At 51.3% G+C, this 14,936-nt stretch overlaps 8 protein-coding genes across 8 annotated transcripts; 5 read left to right on the plus strand and 3 right to left on the minus strand.

Annotated features, from left to right (window-relative positions):
- Positions 1 to 64: 64 nt before the first annotated feature.
- rvb1 (RuvB family ATP-dependent DNA helicase pontin) lies at positions 65 to 1,593 on the plus strand (the record flags this gene model as incomplete). The annotated part of the gene is made up of 3 exons (XM_057083398.1): positions 65 to 208; positions 293 to 512; positions 581 to 1,593. 3 exons carry the CDS (start codon positions 65 to 67, stop codon positions 1,591 to 1,593), a joined length of 1,377 nt encoding a protein of 458 aa, XP_056927811.1.
- Positions 1,594 to 2,117: 524 nt separating this feature from the next.
- N7462_011685 (v-SNARE protein VTI1) lies at positions 2,118 to 2,902 on the plus strand (the record flags this gene model as incomplete). Its single annotated transcript, XM_057083399.1, has 2 exons — positions 2,118 to 2,297; positions 2,399 to 2,902. 2 exons carry the CDS (start codon positions 2,118 to 2,120, stop codon positions 2,900 to 2,902), a joined length of 684 nt encoding a protein of 227 aa, XP_056927812.1.
- A 459-nt stretch (positions 2,903 to 3,361) lies between these two features.
- N7462_011686 (DSC3 family protein) lies at positions 3,362 to 4,384 on the minus strand (the record flags this gene model as incomplete). The annotated part of the gene is made up of 1 exon (XM_057083400.1): positions 3,362 to 4,384. The coding sequence occupies one exon, from the start codon at positions 4,382 to 4,384 to the stop codon at positions 3,362 to 3,364; it is 1,023 nt and encodes a 340-aa protein (XP_056927813.1).
- A 717-nt stretch (positions 4,385 to 5,101) lies between these two features.
- isa1 (Fe-binding Fe/S cluster assembly protein ISA1) lies at positions 5,102 to 5,917 on the minus strand (the record flags this gene model as incomplete). The annotated part of the gene is made up of 2 exons (XM_057083401.1): positions 5,102 to 5,139; positions 5,212 to 5,917. 2 exons carry the CDS (start codon positions 5,915 to 5,917, stop codon positions 5,102 to 5,104), a joined length of 744 nt encoding a protein of 247 aa, XP_056927814.1.
- An 847-nt stretch (positions 5,918 to 6,764) lies between these two features.
- On the plus strand, positions 6,765 to 9,248 carry N7462_011688 (ARMH3 family protein; the record flags this gene model as incomplete). The annotated part of the gene is made up of 7 exons (XM_057083402.1): positions 6,765 to 6,848; positions 6,906 to 7,031; positions 7,096 to 7,176; positions 7,255 to 7,408; positions 7,483 to 7,595; positions 7,654 to 7,988; positions 8,051 to 9,248. 7 exons carry the CDS (start codon positions 6,765 to 6,767, stop codon positions 9,246 to 9,248), a joined length of 2,091 nt encoding a protein of 696 aa, XP_056927815.1.
- A 716-nt stretch (positions 9,249 to 9,964) lies between these two features.
- N7462_011689 (Chromatin modification-related protein eaf3) lies at positions 9,965 to 11,597 on the minus strand (the record flags this gene model as incomplete). The annotated part of the gene is made up of 3 exons (XM_057083403.1): positions 9,965 to 10,140; positions 10,233 to 11,128; positions 11,440 to 11,597. The coding sequence occupies 3 exons, from the start codon at positions 11,595 to 11,597 to the stop codon at positions 9,965 to 9,967; spliced, it is 1,230 nt and encodes a 409-aa protein (XP_056927816.1).
- Positions 11,598 to 12,443: 846 nt separating this feature from the next.
- On the plus strand, positions 12,444 to 13,046 carry N7462_011690 (Cnl2/NKP2 family protein; the record flags this gene model as incomplete). The annotated part of the gene is made up of 1 exon (XM_057083404.1): positions 12,444 to 13,046. The coding sequence occupies one exon, from the start codon at positions 12,444 to 12,446 to the stop codon at positions 13,044 to 13,046; it is 603 nt and encodes a 200-aa protein (XP_056927817.1).
- An 805-nt stretch (positions 13,047 to 13,851) lies between these two features.
- On the plus strand, positions 13,852 to 14,325 carry N7462_011691 (Ctf8 family protein; the record flags this gene model as incomplete). The annotated part of the gene is made up of 1 exon (XM_057083405.1): positions 13,852 to 14,325. One exon carries the CDS (start codon positions 13,852 to 13,854, stop codon positions 14,323 to 14,325), a length of 474 nt encoding a protein of 157 aa, XP_056927818.1.
- Between the last annotated feature and the right edge of the window lie 611 nt (positions 14,326 to 14,936).

Below are 14,936 nucleotides of genomic sequence, written 5' to 3' on the forward strand. Positions count from 1 at the left end.
TAACAACTCATTGACTCGATTTCCCTCTCACCCTGGTGGCTTGACAAAGCCACATTCCCCAGCCATGGTCCAAATCAGCGAAGTCAAGGGCAACTCGCGCGAGAACAGGACCGCCGCGCACACGCACATTAAGGGCCTAGGCCTGCGCTCCGATGGCACTTCGGAGGTTTCTGGCGATGGTTTTGTTGGACAGGCTGCTGCCAGAGAGGTAAGCGTGGATTCCCTGATGTCGATGGACGAATCCTGATTCTGTGGAACCCCGTGAACTAACAGATTCAACTTCACCTACCAGGCCTGCGGTGTCGTCGTCGATCTAATCAAGGCAAAGAAGATGGCAGGACGTGCAGTTCTGCTCGCCGGTGGCCCCGGTACTGGAAAGACTGCGCTCGCTCTTGCCGTATCACAGGAGCTTGGAACCAAGGTCCCGTTTTGCCCGATCGTTGGCAGTGAGATCTACTCTGCGGAGGTGAAGAAGACAGAAGCTTTGATGGAGAACTTTAGACGAGCAATTGGTATGGATTTGACAAACAACTTTAGAATATGCTGTGTTTCAGAACCCCATAGCTAATGCAGAAGTCAGGTCTTCGCGTTCGGGAAACCAAGGAAGTGTACGAGGGAGAGGTGACAGAGCTGACTCCGGAAGAGGCTGAGAACCCCCTTGGTGGATATGGACGCACAATCAGTCATTTAATTATCGGGTTGAAGTCTGCTAAGGGCACAAAGAAGCTTCGCCTGGACCCCAGCATCTACGAGGCCATCCAGAAAGAGCGCGTTACTGTGGGAGACGTCATCTACATTGAAGCCAATACCGGTGCCTGCAAGCGTGTCGGAAGGTCTGATGCTTATGCGACGGAGTTCGATCTCGAGGCAGAGGAATACGTGCCTGTTCCCAAGGGTGAAGTTCACAAAAAGAAGGAAATTGTTCAGGATGTCACGCTGCATGACCTCGATATGGCCAATGCCCGGCCGCAGGGTGGACAGGATGTGATGAGCATGATGGGCCAACTGATGAAGCCCAAGAAGACCGAGATTACCGAGAAGCTGCGTCAGGAGATCAACAAGGTGGTCAATCGGTATATCGACCAAGGAGTTGCTGAGCTCGTTCCTGGTGTGCTTTTCATCGACGAGGTTCACATGCTCGACATTGAGTGCTTCACCTATTTGAACCGGGCTCTCGAATCCACCATTTCTCCTATTGTTATCCTCGCCTCCAACCGTGGCAACACGGTCATTCGCGGCACTGACGATATCAGCGCTGCCCATGGCATTCCTCCCGACCTTCTGGCTCGCCTCCTCATCATTCCCACCACCCCATACTCCCCTGAGGAAATCAAGACTATTATTCGGCTACGCGCCAAGACGGAAGGCCTCAACATTACGGATCCCGCCTTGGAGAAGGTTTCCGAGCACGGCAGCAAGGTCAGCTTGCGCTACGCCCTTCAGCTGCTGACTCCGGCCAGCATCCTTGCACGCGTCAATGGACGTCCTGGTGGAATCGAGGCAGCGGATGTTGCTGAGTGCGAAGATCTGTTCCTGGATGCCAAACGGAGTGCTATGATTGTCAACCAGGACAGTAGCAAGTTCCTCCTCTAGATGGCCTGGAAAAAGGAGGGAATGGGGAGTTCCATGATCATGTATACCATGGGGGTATCTTTTGTTTATTGAAAAGGCGAATTTTCTTGTGTAGTCCTGTTTTCTTTTACGCTAATGCTACCTGATGTTTGACCGAATTCTCCCAAATCCAACCGTAATATATTTTGTAGACCAACAAAGTGGAGGTGACCGTCTCGATCAGTGTATAGCATCACTGGAAGGAGTAGGTTGGAGAAAATAAATTGTTCATCGGTTTGAAATTTCACATCTGCTAAGTTCATTCATGAATATCTTGAACTATTATCAGAGGCTGTATCAAAAGGTATAAACTATCTTGGTACGTCAAGTCAGCTGCTCCCGCTGCATAATGAAGGTACCTGACGACCTGAGGACCTCGGTCAACATCACGTGCACCCTGCATCATCATCTGTCCACTCCCCATCTCCCGCCTCCCCCAGATAACGGTGGAGCCTGCAATCAGAGACGCAACGCTCACCAAGACGCTTCATATATCACCAGTCACAATGTCAAACCCTCTGGATACAGATGCGGGTTCCGAGATGTTCGCCAGCTATGAGAATGAGCTGAAGCTGGTGCAAGCGGATCTGAACCAAAAACTGGACCAGATCTCCGAAGCCAGCGGCGAGCAGCGCAAAGCCGCCATCCGGCAAGCAGAGCAAGTTCTTGACGAGGCCACTGAATTAGTATGTTGATAGTGTTGGAGCAAGGCCTTTTCCCCCAGGCCTAACCAATCCGAAGGCATGAGGCTAGAGCAAGTACTAACATCACATTTGTCATTTCACAGCTGGACCAGATGCGCATGGAGAAGCAGAACATCCCATCTGCCGCCCGTTCCAGAGTCAATATGCGTTTTCGTAACTATTCCACCGACATCGACGAGATCAAGCGCAAGCTGAAGTCTCTCTCGGACGACCGGAAGGCGCTCTTCGGAGACCGGTACACAGACGAGCCGCAAGACGAGCACCTAGAACAGCGGCAGCAGCTGTTGTCCGGCACTGAACGGCTCGAGCGCAGCTCAGCACGCTTGCAGGAGAGTCAGCGGGTCGCGCTGGAGACCGAGGATGTAGGACGGAATGTGTTGGCGGACTTGTACGGGCAGCGGCAGACGATTCAACACACTCGGGATAACTTGCAGCAGAGCGAGGGTTACGTTGACACTAGTATTAAGACATTGAGGGGCATGGCCCGTAGGTACTGCGACCCTTTCCACCCTTCCTTCTTCTTTAATTTGCACTTGGCACAACTCTCTGACCCGTTTCACTCGGCAGGATGGCTACGAATCGGATAATCACTATCGCCATTATTACGGTCCTTGTGCTTTTGATTATCGCCGTGATTTTCAGCAAATTTCATTAGCGATGCGGGGTTTCTTTGGCGTTTGTGAATTGGAGGTTCCTTCATTGTATTCTGATTTTATGAGACGTTGTATGAGAGCATCTCAGCGAGCACCACGGGCTAGAGCTCTGGGTTATAGCTGCTCGCGGTATTAATCGAACATGATATACAGACCATACTATGTGAGAACAACATGGAAATTTACTATGTTGAACCGTTCCGAAATAGAGGAAATTTGCATAAGCTGTATAAATGCTACGATGCCAACTAGGAGTTATTCATAACTCGATAAAAAGGATCCGAATCACGACTGAATGGGGGTATCTCATGCAATAATCCAACAAAACGCCGAGCCGAAGAACAAGACAGGAAAGCCGGAGCCAGCGGCAAGCTATATACAGAGATATGATGTCTAATTCATAATTCTCATTGCCCCAAAGGCAGCATTCACGACCACGCCGACAAAAACAGCGACGCCCTTACGCCAGCTCCAAACACCCTCCTCTCTTCGTAGCCACATCGCACACCCAATGGGCCAGAAGAATCCCATAACTGCGCCCCAGAGCATGTCGTCCATGGCACTTCGCGATCCAGAACCTAGGCCGCCATCATCTTCGCCAACCGGCCCACCTTCTCCGCCACCCTGCAACTGCGCGGCGGTAGACCCCTCATCCATCCACCGGTCCTCTAGGTCCCGCAGTTCCTCGCCCGTAGGCATAGTATCTGGCGTGCGAGACACAGACTGCACGGCTAGAAACTGCGAGCGTAGCGCCGTGACTTCTGACGGGGTAAACCCCGCCGAGAGGAGGCGGTCGAAGCCACGAGGAGCTGGGGTAGTTGAGGCGGCAGGTTGTTGGTGCTGGACTTGGGGCTGAGACGCGCGGTCGCGTGGCGGGAAGAGCGAGGACATTTGCCGTGGATCGGACATCTTCTCGTCTTCTTTCTCCTTTTGTAGCTTGATGGCCGAAGTATTGGCCGCCTCAGCTGAGAGGTCGGTCTCGGAGAGGGCAATGTCGCCGATGGAGCAGTGGATGTACAAGCGTGGACGAGAGTCGCGCAGGGGCTGCTTGCCCTTGGCATTTTGCGTTGTTGATGAGCCGTTCTTGACCCCGGAAAGCTCATCTTGGTCGTCATCGCCATCGTGTGCGGGGCGTGGAGTACGAGATGGGGATGGTGGCAATTTGAGGGAGGTCGCAAGAGCAGTCCTGTCTTCTAGGCCCCGACCAGCATATATGAGACGTAGGCGATGAGAGGAGATAGAAGATGGGAGCTCCGATCGGATCAATTGTTTCAGACCAGCACCTGTCGTGTCTTCTGGGTTCGGAACGTCTAGGGGTAGGTCAGGGATGGATGCGGAGAAGCGGACGGTGATGAGGAGGGCATCGGCGACAAGGTCCGTGGCGGTCTTGTGGCCGAGAAAAGCAGACGAAGCCATATTATCAGCTTGGTGTCACAATGCTTGGTTCATGGGAGTTTCTTGTGCGCTGTGTATTGGCTCAAGTTGTGTTGGAGGGATGTAGAGATGGGCATGGATTACGGACAACATGGAACCATTCCGCCATCATGTGACATCAGCGAATGTAGAAATAAGATATGAAGTTCAACTATTTTATTTGGTATTGCGATGTTTGCTTGCGAAAACATATAAAGAGGGACCATAGGCCTAGTAAAAGGGCTAAATTTGACCTACAATTTAGGCTTTAGGCGGGACAAACGTTTCGAATCATTTCAATCATCAGGTCCATTGGACTAATTTATACAAGTAATGATATCTCTTCAAGTGGCTTGCAAATCGCGATCCGAACGAGTAACAGAAATATAAGCGATGGATATTATCGATGACATATCCGAGCCCTCTATTAACGTTGAGAACTTCACGAAAAACGCCGGTGTCGGACACAGGACTTTCTGAAGAAAAGCAAAAAAAAACCGATGAAATGATATCAGCCACAAGACAAGATGTAAAAAGCTAAAAATGGTATCGACTGGATATCATGCATCTGTACTGGACCAAAATAGCGGTCGCAAATCTCAGAACCTCATTACGAGGGACTAGGAAGAGTAAGAAAAAAAACGCCGTCCGATGCACCGTAAGCGATGACGCCGAGAAAACCCGAATAATGAGACAAGTTGAGAACGATCGCTGGTAGAATTACACCATGAACGATTCACCACAGCCGCATTGTTCCTCTATTGCCATCGGTCAGTAGACTGGCCAAAAAAATGGATTTCGTGATTGTCAGGGGGAGGCGGAGGACTCACTGATATTGGGGTTGCGGAAAACAAAGCGTCTGCTCAACTTATCTTCATGCCAATCCATCTCACTGCCAATGATACTGAACAGAGCCTTGCTATCGATCAAAACCTTCACACCATCCTGCTCGACGATCTCGTCAAACTTGCCCGGCTGCTCGACGTATTCCAGGTGGTAGGCCAGACCGGAGCAGCCACGGTTCTTCACTCCGACACGAATAAACTTGGGATCGGGCTGTGACATGAGATTCCGCAGCTGCTCTGTAGCCAGCGGCGTTAATTTCATGGCGGCTTTCCTTGCCCGTAATGGCCGACGGGGTTTCGGGGAAGCCTTCGGGGAAGCCTTCGGAGGAGCGGTCGAGGGAGCGGTCGAGGGGGATTTGGTCTTCTGGGCCTCACTCTCTCGCATGCTAATAGAGGCAGCCTCTGACTGTGATGGAGAAGGGGCCTTGGGTGATCCCGAGGGAAGCGGGAAATCGGCAGAGAGGAAGGCATCAGAGGCCCCAGAGCTGCGTGGCATCGGAAAAGAGGAGGGAAGAGTGTGAGGGCGGTAGGCGGTTGCAGTTTGCATGTCACGTTTGGACGATTGATAGGCATTTCCGTTAGAAGAGAAGCAGCGCAGAGATGAGCAGCGCAATGTGATTGAGGGCTTTGTCCATCGGAGGAGTGTGGCGGATGATGTCACCGGGCGCTGCATGGCGGCACCGAAACTCATGATGGCGAGAAGGTTGACAAAATAGAAGATGTAGCGCTGTGAGAAAAATGGACTAGACACGCATGAAAGTCGTCGGCCGGCGCAATGTGATGGTGGAGGAGGAAGATGGGAGCGAGAAAGATCTCTCCATTTGTTCACCCCCGGTGACCCTCGGGTGGATTAGCTAACCCGGTTGCATGATGTGCAGCCGACCAATCAGCGTCAAGGTGTTTCTACACAAGCAGTGGCGCCATGAAGCGGCTCCGAAATGAGTCAAAGCGCCGGGGCAACTGGAGTGTTTGGGGACGAAAAGAAAACTAGCATCATGCCAATTCAGTATCTTAGAAAATTTGCCCTTGGATCTCGAGTTTTCTTGAAAGCATCATCAATTGATACGCCGACACTCTGCTGACTACAGAGTACACGTGATCGAGCTAACTGCGCTTTTCGGCAGCTGAGTCATATTTTATGCCTGAGGCACGTGTACTGCCCGATTTGCCGCCCGATTTCCGGAGGCGCGGCAGCCGTGCGTTTGCGGGTTGCTGCTACAACCAAGTCCTTCAGTAACTAACTTGGCTAGGAGATATCCTCGGTCTCACTCAACCGGTCTGACAGTAGTCCCTTTCATACTGAAAATAATAAGGCTTATTTATGATGAATACTTGTAAATTTCACCCAGAGCGTAGATCTCTCATTTCCGGCGACTCTGTCGAACCGCTGCCTTTTGTAAAATGTTAAGGACATGTGGCTGGACCCGCTGACAAAGTGGCTAGTGCCAAGTGTCGGCCTTGTTGAAGCGCAAGACAAACGACCACTTCTTCGCATGTCCTATGCTTCGGTGATCGGTCGCTGATCGTCCGCGTAAATCATGGAGGCATCGCCCCTCACCCAACAAACGAGACCCGAGATCTTCCAACCGAAGATTGTGCAGCTCTACGAAACTCTCCTTAAAGTACGCCCCTCCCCCTCCATTGAAGCTCGGAAGCTCTTGTCTGATATTGTGATCTAGCCCAACGACGATGTCGATGAACTATCTGAAGGTTTCTGGAGAGAGTTCTTCCTCTTACCGCCAGGTCGTGAGCAGCTGTATTCTCTGTTGGATGCGCTAAACCCGGATGGGATCCTGAGCTTGCAGGTGAGTTTGATAGCGAAGCTACTATGATGGAACAGAAATAGCTCACCAGTTCTGATTGGCCTAGACGCAAACCAAACAGCTGTTTGCACGGGCTATTCGGGAGGTCGCCTCGGGAACTGCACCAGCCGATTCTTATGCATTGGATGTGAGTAGTTTGACAGCTCCGATGGACTCCAAATTGCCCAATGACCCAATGAGTCCAATGGCTGACGGGACACCCTAGACCTTGACAATATTCTTGACCAGTATCCTGAGCAAGAAATATACGAACCCCAGCTCGGATGTCATAGCGGTTCTTGCCGGCCTCGACGAGGTCGACCGTGTTATCTCGGATTTTGTGTCAGTCCTAGATAATATTGTGCGCAGTGGCAGGAGCAGTGAGTAATTCCAATTTTTTCCTTTCTTTCTGTGGGCTTGACGGGCCGGGGTAGCTAATTTTTCTTTCTTTCAGTTGAATTGCGCCGCCAGGCCATCAGGGTAGCTATTGCCATGACTAGCGGAGCCTATAAGACCAGCTTGGTTTCTTATTTTACACATCGGGATCTCTTTCCCTCGTTGATGAAGGTTGGTTCCCAATCCATACACTAGCGAGGAATCGGTGGTCATACTAACTCCATGTCAGTACGTACATGATTCTGAAACTCCACTGGGGGTGTTTGATCCGTTTCTCTTGCTTGGGCTGCTGGCAAACTACAACAAATTCGAATTTCAAAATCCTTACCAGCTCCGACTGGACGACTTTGTCAATGAGTCAAGCATCCAAAAGATCGTCGAGGGCGTAGGAATAGCTTGCGGTGGCCTTCGAAATGGCTATGTTGCCGTGCAAGACGATGTCCCAGAAGGCTGGAGCTTGACGAGCACTCTGGTCTTTTTCGGCCTGCGTGCTCTCACCCCCGGTGCAAGAGATAAGGCGAACCCTCCTTCAGCAGAAGAGGCGAAGAAAATGTTTACGGAGCTGTAAGAATCGACCGGTTTCTCCCCCAAGTTGGTGCCGGCTATGGACTCTAATACTTTCTCAGGCCTGCGCAAGAAGCTTCCATCCTGATGGCAACCTATGATTTCACAAACTCGAACAAGCTTTTCGGGTACCACATGGTTCATTTGAGACCGGTCAAGGGTACCGACGAGTCACCATTATCTAGCTTCTTATCTCTGTCCTCCTATCTCCTTCAACACGCATACCGGTCGCTGCGAGTGGCACACTATGCCGAACTGAGCCTGTTCACACTCCGCATCCTCGTCGAGGATCCGACTCTCTGCAAACACATCTGCAGCGAGGATGGGAAGCGCAAAGTCCGGCTGTGCCGGCAACGCCAGCCCTTCCTTCCCCTTATCAGCGGCGACCGGGTGCTCGCCACGATTATCTTCGATGTCATGATTGACACTATCACCCACAATCTCCGTCGTCGGCTAGACGTCAATATTTATAGGTATGGCGATTCCAATCATGAAAATCTATCTTTCAGCAACCCAAATGAATCCGGTACACAGGTCATTGACACTCATAATCAATACAGTCACACCATTGCCATCATCCTCCGCCTCCTCACCTACCTCTCCATGAACAAAATCCGTCTCGCCTACCATTGGTCCGAGCTATGGCGCACTCTGCTATCTCTTATGCGCTTCCTGACAACTTACGCCTCTGACCTCTCCTCTAACCCCAGAATCCACACTCTCACAACCTCTCTCGCCGACCTCATGGCCTTCTGTGTCTCTGCTGGTGACACTTTCCTCCCCGACCCAGCCTCCTATGACGACCTCTTCTATAAGCTGGTTGAGACCGGGCCCGTGATATCCAAGTTCCGCGCCGTCTACGCCCTTTCTACCTCCTCGACGCCCACCATCGCCGATCCCACATCAAACAAGGACGTTCACGCTGCAGCCATCGATACCCTCCTCTCCGTCTCGACCCACTTCCACACGCTGCTGTTCCACTCCGAGGCCGCGGACCCGGTTGCGGCGGCGGCAGCAGCCGCGGCCACAAGCCCCAAGACAGATGGTGAGCCGACGCCCGTCGCACTGCCAGCCATCAAGAAAAAAAACCTAAGCCCGCGCGAGGTGCACCGTATCATCAAGCAGGGCTATGATACTCTAAGTATCCAGCCGCCGGAAGGCTTGACGACGTGGTCACGGTGGCGCGAGACGGAATGGAAGAGCGAGCTGAAGCGGGCGGCGCGTTGTGCGGTAGATGACGCGCGGCAGTTAGTTGCTTGAGCTGCTGAGGCTATTGTCGCAGCTGGCAGATGGTATGGGCGAGAGAGTGGGGGCTGGATAAGGGTTGCATGGCCTGATCTCTTTCTCATGTTTGTTTTTGATAATGGGATTTGGGCGGAAAATTAAGATTAGACTTCTGTTTTGTTTATGATATCCAGTCGAGAATGCATGGACTTTTTAGCATTGAGATTTGTGGAGAGTGGGATCGATAACATCCTGTTCTGTGTAAACCCTATGATTCTTTCTTTCCAGCGAGATTGTTACTTTGAGAAGATTGCGCAGGTATCAACGAGGGACATATTGTTTGAACAGTTATTTTTCGTTTTTGTTGAATACAATTTTCGTATTCACCCATTAGTCCCTTCTAAATGACGTAGCTAAGAGATATCACCGAGTGCTGAATAAGGCATAAGAAATATAGAAACAAACCGACCCATGATTAGGTCCGGTGGGACCTATTCGAAGAAGAAAACCCAGTAACCGTGAAAATGAGACAAGAAATAATAACAGGACAAAGCTGGTAACCATGAAGAATCACGTGCAAAGGGCAAAGCATCTTTCGAAACTCAAGCCCATGAAATAAATCTCAAGTCAAATCATAACCTGTCACCAGTAGAGAAAATCAAACTGAGAAAGAAGAACCGGATTTGCCGTGGAATTTGAAATCGAGAGCGGGTGGAAGGGTGTTCAAGGAGATAATGAGACATCGGCATCTTTCAGCGGGAAGACTTGGCCTGTTTGGCAACGAACTCCTCTGCTGAGGTATACTCAGTGCGGAAGTACTTTTCTGAGTTCTTGGAGAGCCAGAGTGAGAACTTGGAGAGTTCTTCACGCAGGCGATGGGTGGCCTGTAGGTCCATGTTGGTCTGAGCGAGAAGCTCAGGGAGAAGACCTGAAACAGCGATATTAGTACGAGCTTGCAGCCTGTATAACGGAGCACAACAGAAAGAATATCACGAATTTCAAAGGGAAATGAGACCGTACTGAAGAGACGAATAAGGTGCTCAGCACCGTAGATGTCGACGGGGCCCTGACCGGCGATAGCCTGGTACTTCTTCCGGAAAGTACGGTACTGTGGGCGCTCGTAGCGGTAGAGGAGGAGCTTATCGAGCATGGTGTCGAAATACTCGAGAATGCCAGCAATGACCTCGTCGAGAACTTCCACGTCGATCTTCTTCTCTGCGCGCTTGACGACTTCCTCATCGCGCCATTCCTGCATTATGGCGCGGACGGGTTTGGGGGCGGGCAGGGCGACAATTAGACCGTTCTTCGTGCAGCGTTCCCAGTCATCAACGATCAAAGCCTTCAGGTTGTCGGGCATAACAATCCGGATCGAGGGCCGCGCATTGAAGGCCTCCTCCTGTTCATGTTCAACAGGGATATTGTTAGCAAGACTTTCATACCGTGTAGTCAGACTAGTGACAAGATTATGGCGAAAATGGCCATTTAGGACCGCGCGAAAATGGCCAGGTTGGGATGACGGGGGGAGAATTCGGGTTTTTGTTTTCAATGGGCATGGCTGTAAGATGTTGCGGTTTGGAAATGGCAGGGATTGAAGAGAGAGATGATATGGCGTGGGAGGGGAGAAGATGCGCTGGGAAGCGATTTGGAATAGGATGAGAGCGCAGAGAACATCAATACATACCTTCTCGATTTCGTTATCGCCACGGGCACGCTTGTTGGCGCGGCCGGGCACCGAGTTGCCACGCTCTTCACTGTCACGCATGGAGCTGCGGTCAGACATTGCGCGCTTCTTGGACGCGGGCTTCGCGTTCTTCGAACGCACCGAGGCCTCGACCTCACGGCGGAGGTTGGCCGCCAGCTCACGGTTCTCCTCGCTCGCTTTTCGAAGGCGATCTTCGAGAACCCAGTCATCCCAGCTGTAAGAGTTGAGTCAGAATAACCTTTTGGAAATGATAGGGGGGATATTGCGTCGTAGCAACAGAAATGGGACACTCTCAGAACATTGAGAAGGATTCTCAGGTCAACTCAGACAGGGATACAAGATGGGGTACATTTCAAGGTGAAAATAATCAGAAGAAGTTGAGGCACGAACAGACGACGACGGTTAGGCCGAGGGGACCTGGGGCGTTGGCGGGGATCATTGTCCATGATGATCGTGGGAAGCGAAACGTGGAGAACGCAATGTTGTAGGAGGAAGAAATAAAAGAGGAGGGAGACGGCAACTTACGTATTCTTCCAGCCCTTGTAGTGAACGAGGTACTCGAGAGGGCTTTTCTTGTCGGTAAGATCCTTATGTCTCACTTCAAGGATTTTTGCATCATAGAGGATCTCATGATGGAAGCAAAGGACCTTTTCATCCTTACTATACATCGACGAGGGAGGCATGTTCGGTCAAAGGGAGAGAAAATGAGTGAAATGAGGTGAACAAAGCCAAAGGAGGGGGAGAAAGGGAGTGGAGGAGGGAGAAAGCGTGAGTTGAAATGAGTTTGTGAACAAGGTGAAATTCACAGCCTCACAGTGGGCACGTAAATCGACCAGACACACACACCCTTTGGTGAATTAAGCCTGTAAACCTGTGAATTCACCAGGCAGCAGACACCATAAATGCACTTTTTTGAAAGGTAGCAAATGATTTCCTGCAGGCTCCCTAGGCAGCGAGCGCAATAAACTAAAGTCGGGATGATATCGCGATGTGCGATGGGCTCGACTCTGCGTGGCTGCGGTCGACCAGACTTCAAGCACGCCTTTCACAATTGAAAAGGGCAGAAAGTGCCGGATTTGCTGCCTCCCAGGAATAATCAGCCTGCTTGGTTCAAGTCACAATGACAACTAAGCAAATAGATTCAATAAATGTGCTGGCCGATGGTTAGCAACGCGCATAGGGTTATATGGATGGGACTGGCGAGGTTGAAAAAAAGGCGGAACCCCCTTGGAGAAAAGGCTCGGGTCCTGCGGGAACCAACTTACCTGTCAACCACAAAAACCACCATAAAAACGGCGAGGGTTGCACAAACGGCTTGGATAGATGAATTCTTAGGCTCGTCTTGGATTCTCCAAGTGTCTCGGTGGCTTCGACCTTCGGGCCCACACGTGATAAGGCGCGCTTCCGCCTCGAGACGCGACGCGGCCTGTCTCTTTCGGGAATTATTCGCTAGTCTATCATTGCGGAATCCGGAGTCCGAGTCTTCTACACAGTGTACTCAACGGACAGAGTCTGGCGTGAGAAAAATTATGGCTCCTTCGGAAGAAACCATTTTGAGTAACTTCTTGCTGTCGCCGGCGCCGCTGCCGACGATCATGTCCTTACAGAAGTTCACTGAGCTCTTCCCAAAGCGCCTGCGGAACCATCCTCACATACGCTCTCTGTACCGAGAGCTTCAGCAGGTTCGGGACCATGATATGGACCAGGTCAATGAAAACATCGACCAGGAGATAAAACAGGGCGAGCGGCAGAAAGCCGAACTTCGTGCGGCCCTACTGGCAGCTGGCGTGGAAGCTGCCGACGCCAATGAGCAGCGCGAAATCGATTTGGATCTCCATCTGTTCGCTCAAACACCGGCGACCAACCCAGAAGACTACCACTCGATGGAAAGTCTTCTCACAGAAATGGAGACTGCTTGTGCGCACATTGAGCGCGAAATCGCGAGCATCGATGATGAAGCAGCCAATCTGGTGAAAGATCTCCATACGACAGTCGGAGACTTGAGTGACCTTCGCTACGGCAAACTCCAGGGCCCTGCCGGCACAGCCAACAATGTGGTCGGTGAGGCCATTCGCGGCCTTGAGAATCTTGAAGAGGCATGCTACAAGGGGAGCATAGGCCCTACCTCGTGAGCCTGGAAACGAGCCTGAGTTGGAGCCAATCAACCTCTTTTGGCGTCCGGTGCTTGAGCACAAGTGTAATACTCTCCCCAATTATCTATTGAACCTCAGCATACTTCTCCACGACCAATTCTGTTCCTTGAGATTCGATCATGGGAATGCAGACGACGTTCTGTCCGATTGACGCGATCAATCAAGTCGAAAGGTGCAATACCTCGTCTTCGTAAGAATACAGGTCCCAGAGCCAATCACATCAAATCCAGAATTCTGAAAATCTCTGGTCGCTAGCTTTGGTCTCCAAATAACACCGCGGGAGAAAGGAAAGGCGAAGAAGCAATGACAAAACAACGAGGATGTCGCCCAGGCATTGTTACTGTGCAACATAATTACCCTGAAGAGCTGTGCCCCCGGTATACAGAGTATCCGGTTGATCTCTGGTTGTTTTCTGGCACTTTCAAGAGAGTCAGTCTTACGGATCAGCAATGGCCGATAGTGTGCGGACTAAGCAATGCTTAACCAGCGACCTCTTGGCCCTCGCGGAATGACACTTTTAGCCTAATGATTTTTCCAATATAGCAATAGCATTATGGCCAATCAATCCATTTCCTATATTTTGTCTGAAGATTGCTTGTCAATGATACGGGTAAGCCCATAGAACGGAGTGCTCCGTACATATTGCCCGATTAGTGTGTGGAGTCGATCTTCGACACGCGACCCGCGTCGCGTCCTTCAACTACTTTCTTCCCTGTCGCCCAAGCTACCTTCCCACACAAACACCAACACAACCACTATCACCTGAGCTTTCCAGTCAACCGTCATGCCCTCGATCCAGTTGCACCCGCACCCCTCGGGACCCGCCACAAGTGCTACGGCCACAGCCCCGTCCTATCCGATCAACAACCCACTCCCCCAACTTCTCCGCACACCCTCCGGTCTCGCTCTTCTTGAGCTACAGGGTACAATTAACGTGCCAACCTCGGACAATGAGCAAGCCGAGTATGCCAACGAATTTGATGCCGAAAAATCTGTCTCCTACGAAACTCCGATCGGAAAGCTCATGTTCCCAGACTACTCGCCCCAGAATCCCGATGACACCAAGTGGATGAAACGGGCATACCTGTACGTCGGGCGGTACCAGCGCATGACTGGAGAGGTGAAGAAGCTTCCGCGGCCGATCGCGGTGCTGCAGAAGCGAGCTGAGAGTGCTGGGGTGGAGGAGCTGGAGGTGGTGGAGATCGTGCGGTACAAAGTGTTTTTCAAGAATCGCCCAGAGCCAGTGAATGATGTTTGAGAGAACCTGGTGCGGATTACCTGGATATGAAGTGATTGCAGACTAGGAGAATGCAGTGCGTCTCTGAGGTCTTTTGGATACTCGAGCGAGGCACCCATGGTCTTCTCTCTATGTTCCTTGTCAGCCAGCCTTAAGGAATTTGTCCTTGAGAAAACATGTGCATGAGAAATCCGACCACATACGAGCGGGATGGTTGGCGCGCTTTCATTGCTATTACCTCCATGCCAAAGCCGTTATAGAGGATATTGATATGGCCCTGCGAGAGGATTGACCGGATGATCGCCGGATAGCCAGGCTTTGGTGCACGGTTAGACACGTTGGCATCGTCTATCTGAATAGTCAAACTGAGACATACCGGGACACATCACACGTCAGCAACAGCAATGGGTTGAGCTCGCCAGCGAACAGATTATGAAATGACTTCAACATTGTCTCGTGTGTTCATTGCAAGGACTCGATCCTCGGTTTCCCCGATAGACCGAATGCTACGAGGGAACGAAGGTGGCGGGGATGTCATACCTTATGCCGGCCTGTTCTCTTTTTAAACTCGACGATTGCATTGCTCTTGGGGCAATAACATGCTGCTAAAGGCTCTAGATCAAATGTTGCTG

This window comes from Penicillium macrosclerotiorum (assembly GCF_028827735.1).
Source record: "Penicillium macrosclerotiorum strain IBT 26536 chromosome Unknown utg000014l_segment0_segment0, whole genome shotgun sequence".
Classification (NCBI taxonomy): domain Eukaryota; kingdom Fungi; phylum Ascomycota; class Eurotiomycetes; order Eurotiales; family Aspergillaceae; genus Penicillium; species Penicillium macrosclerotiorum.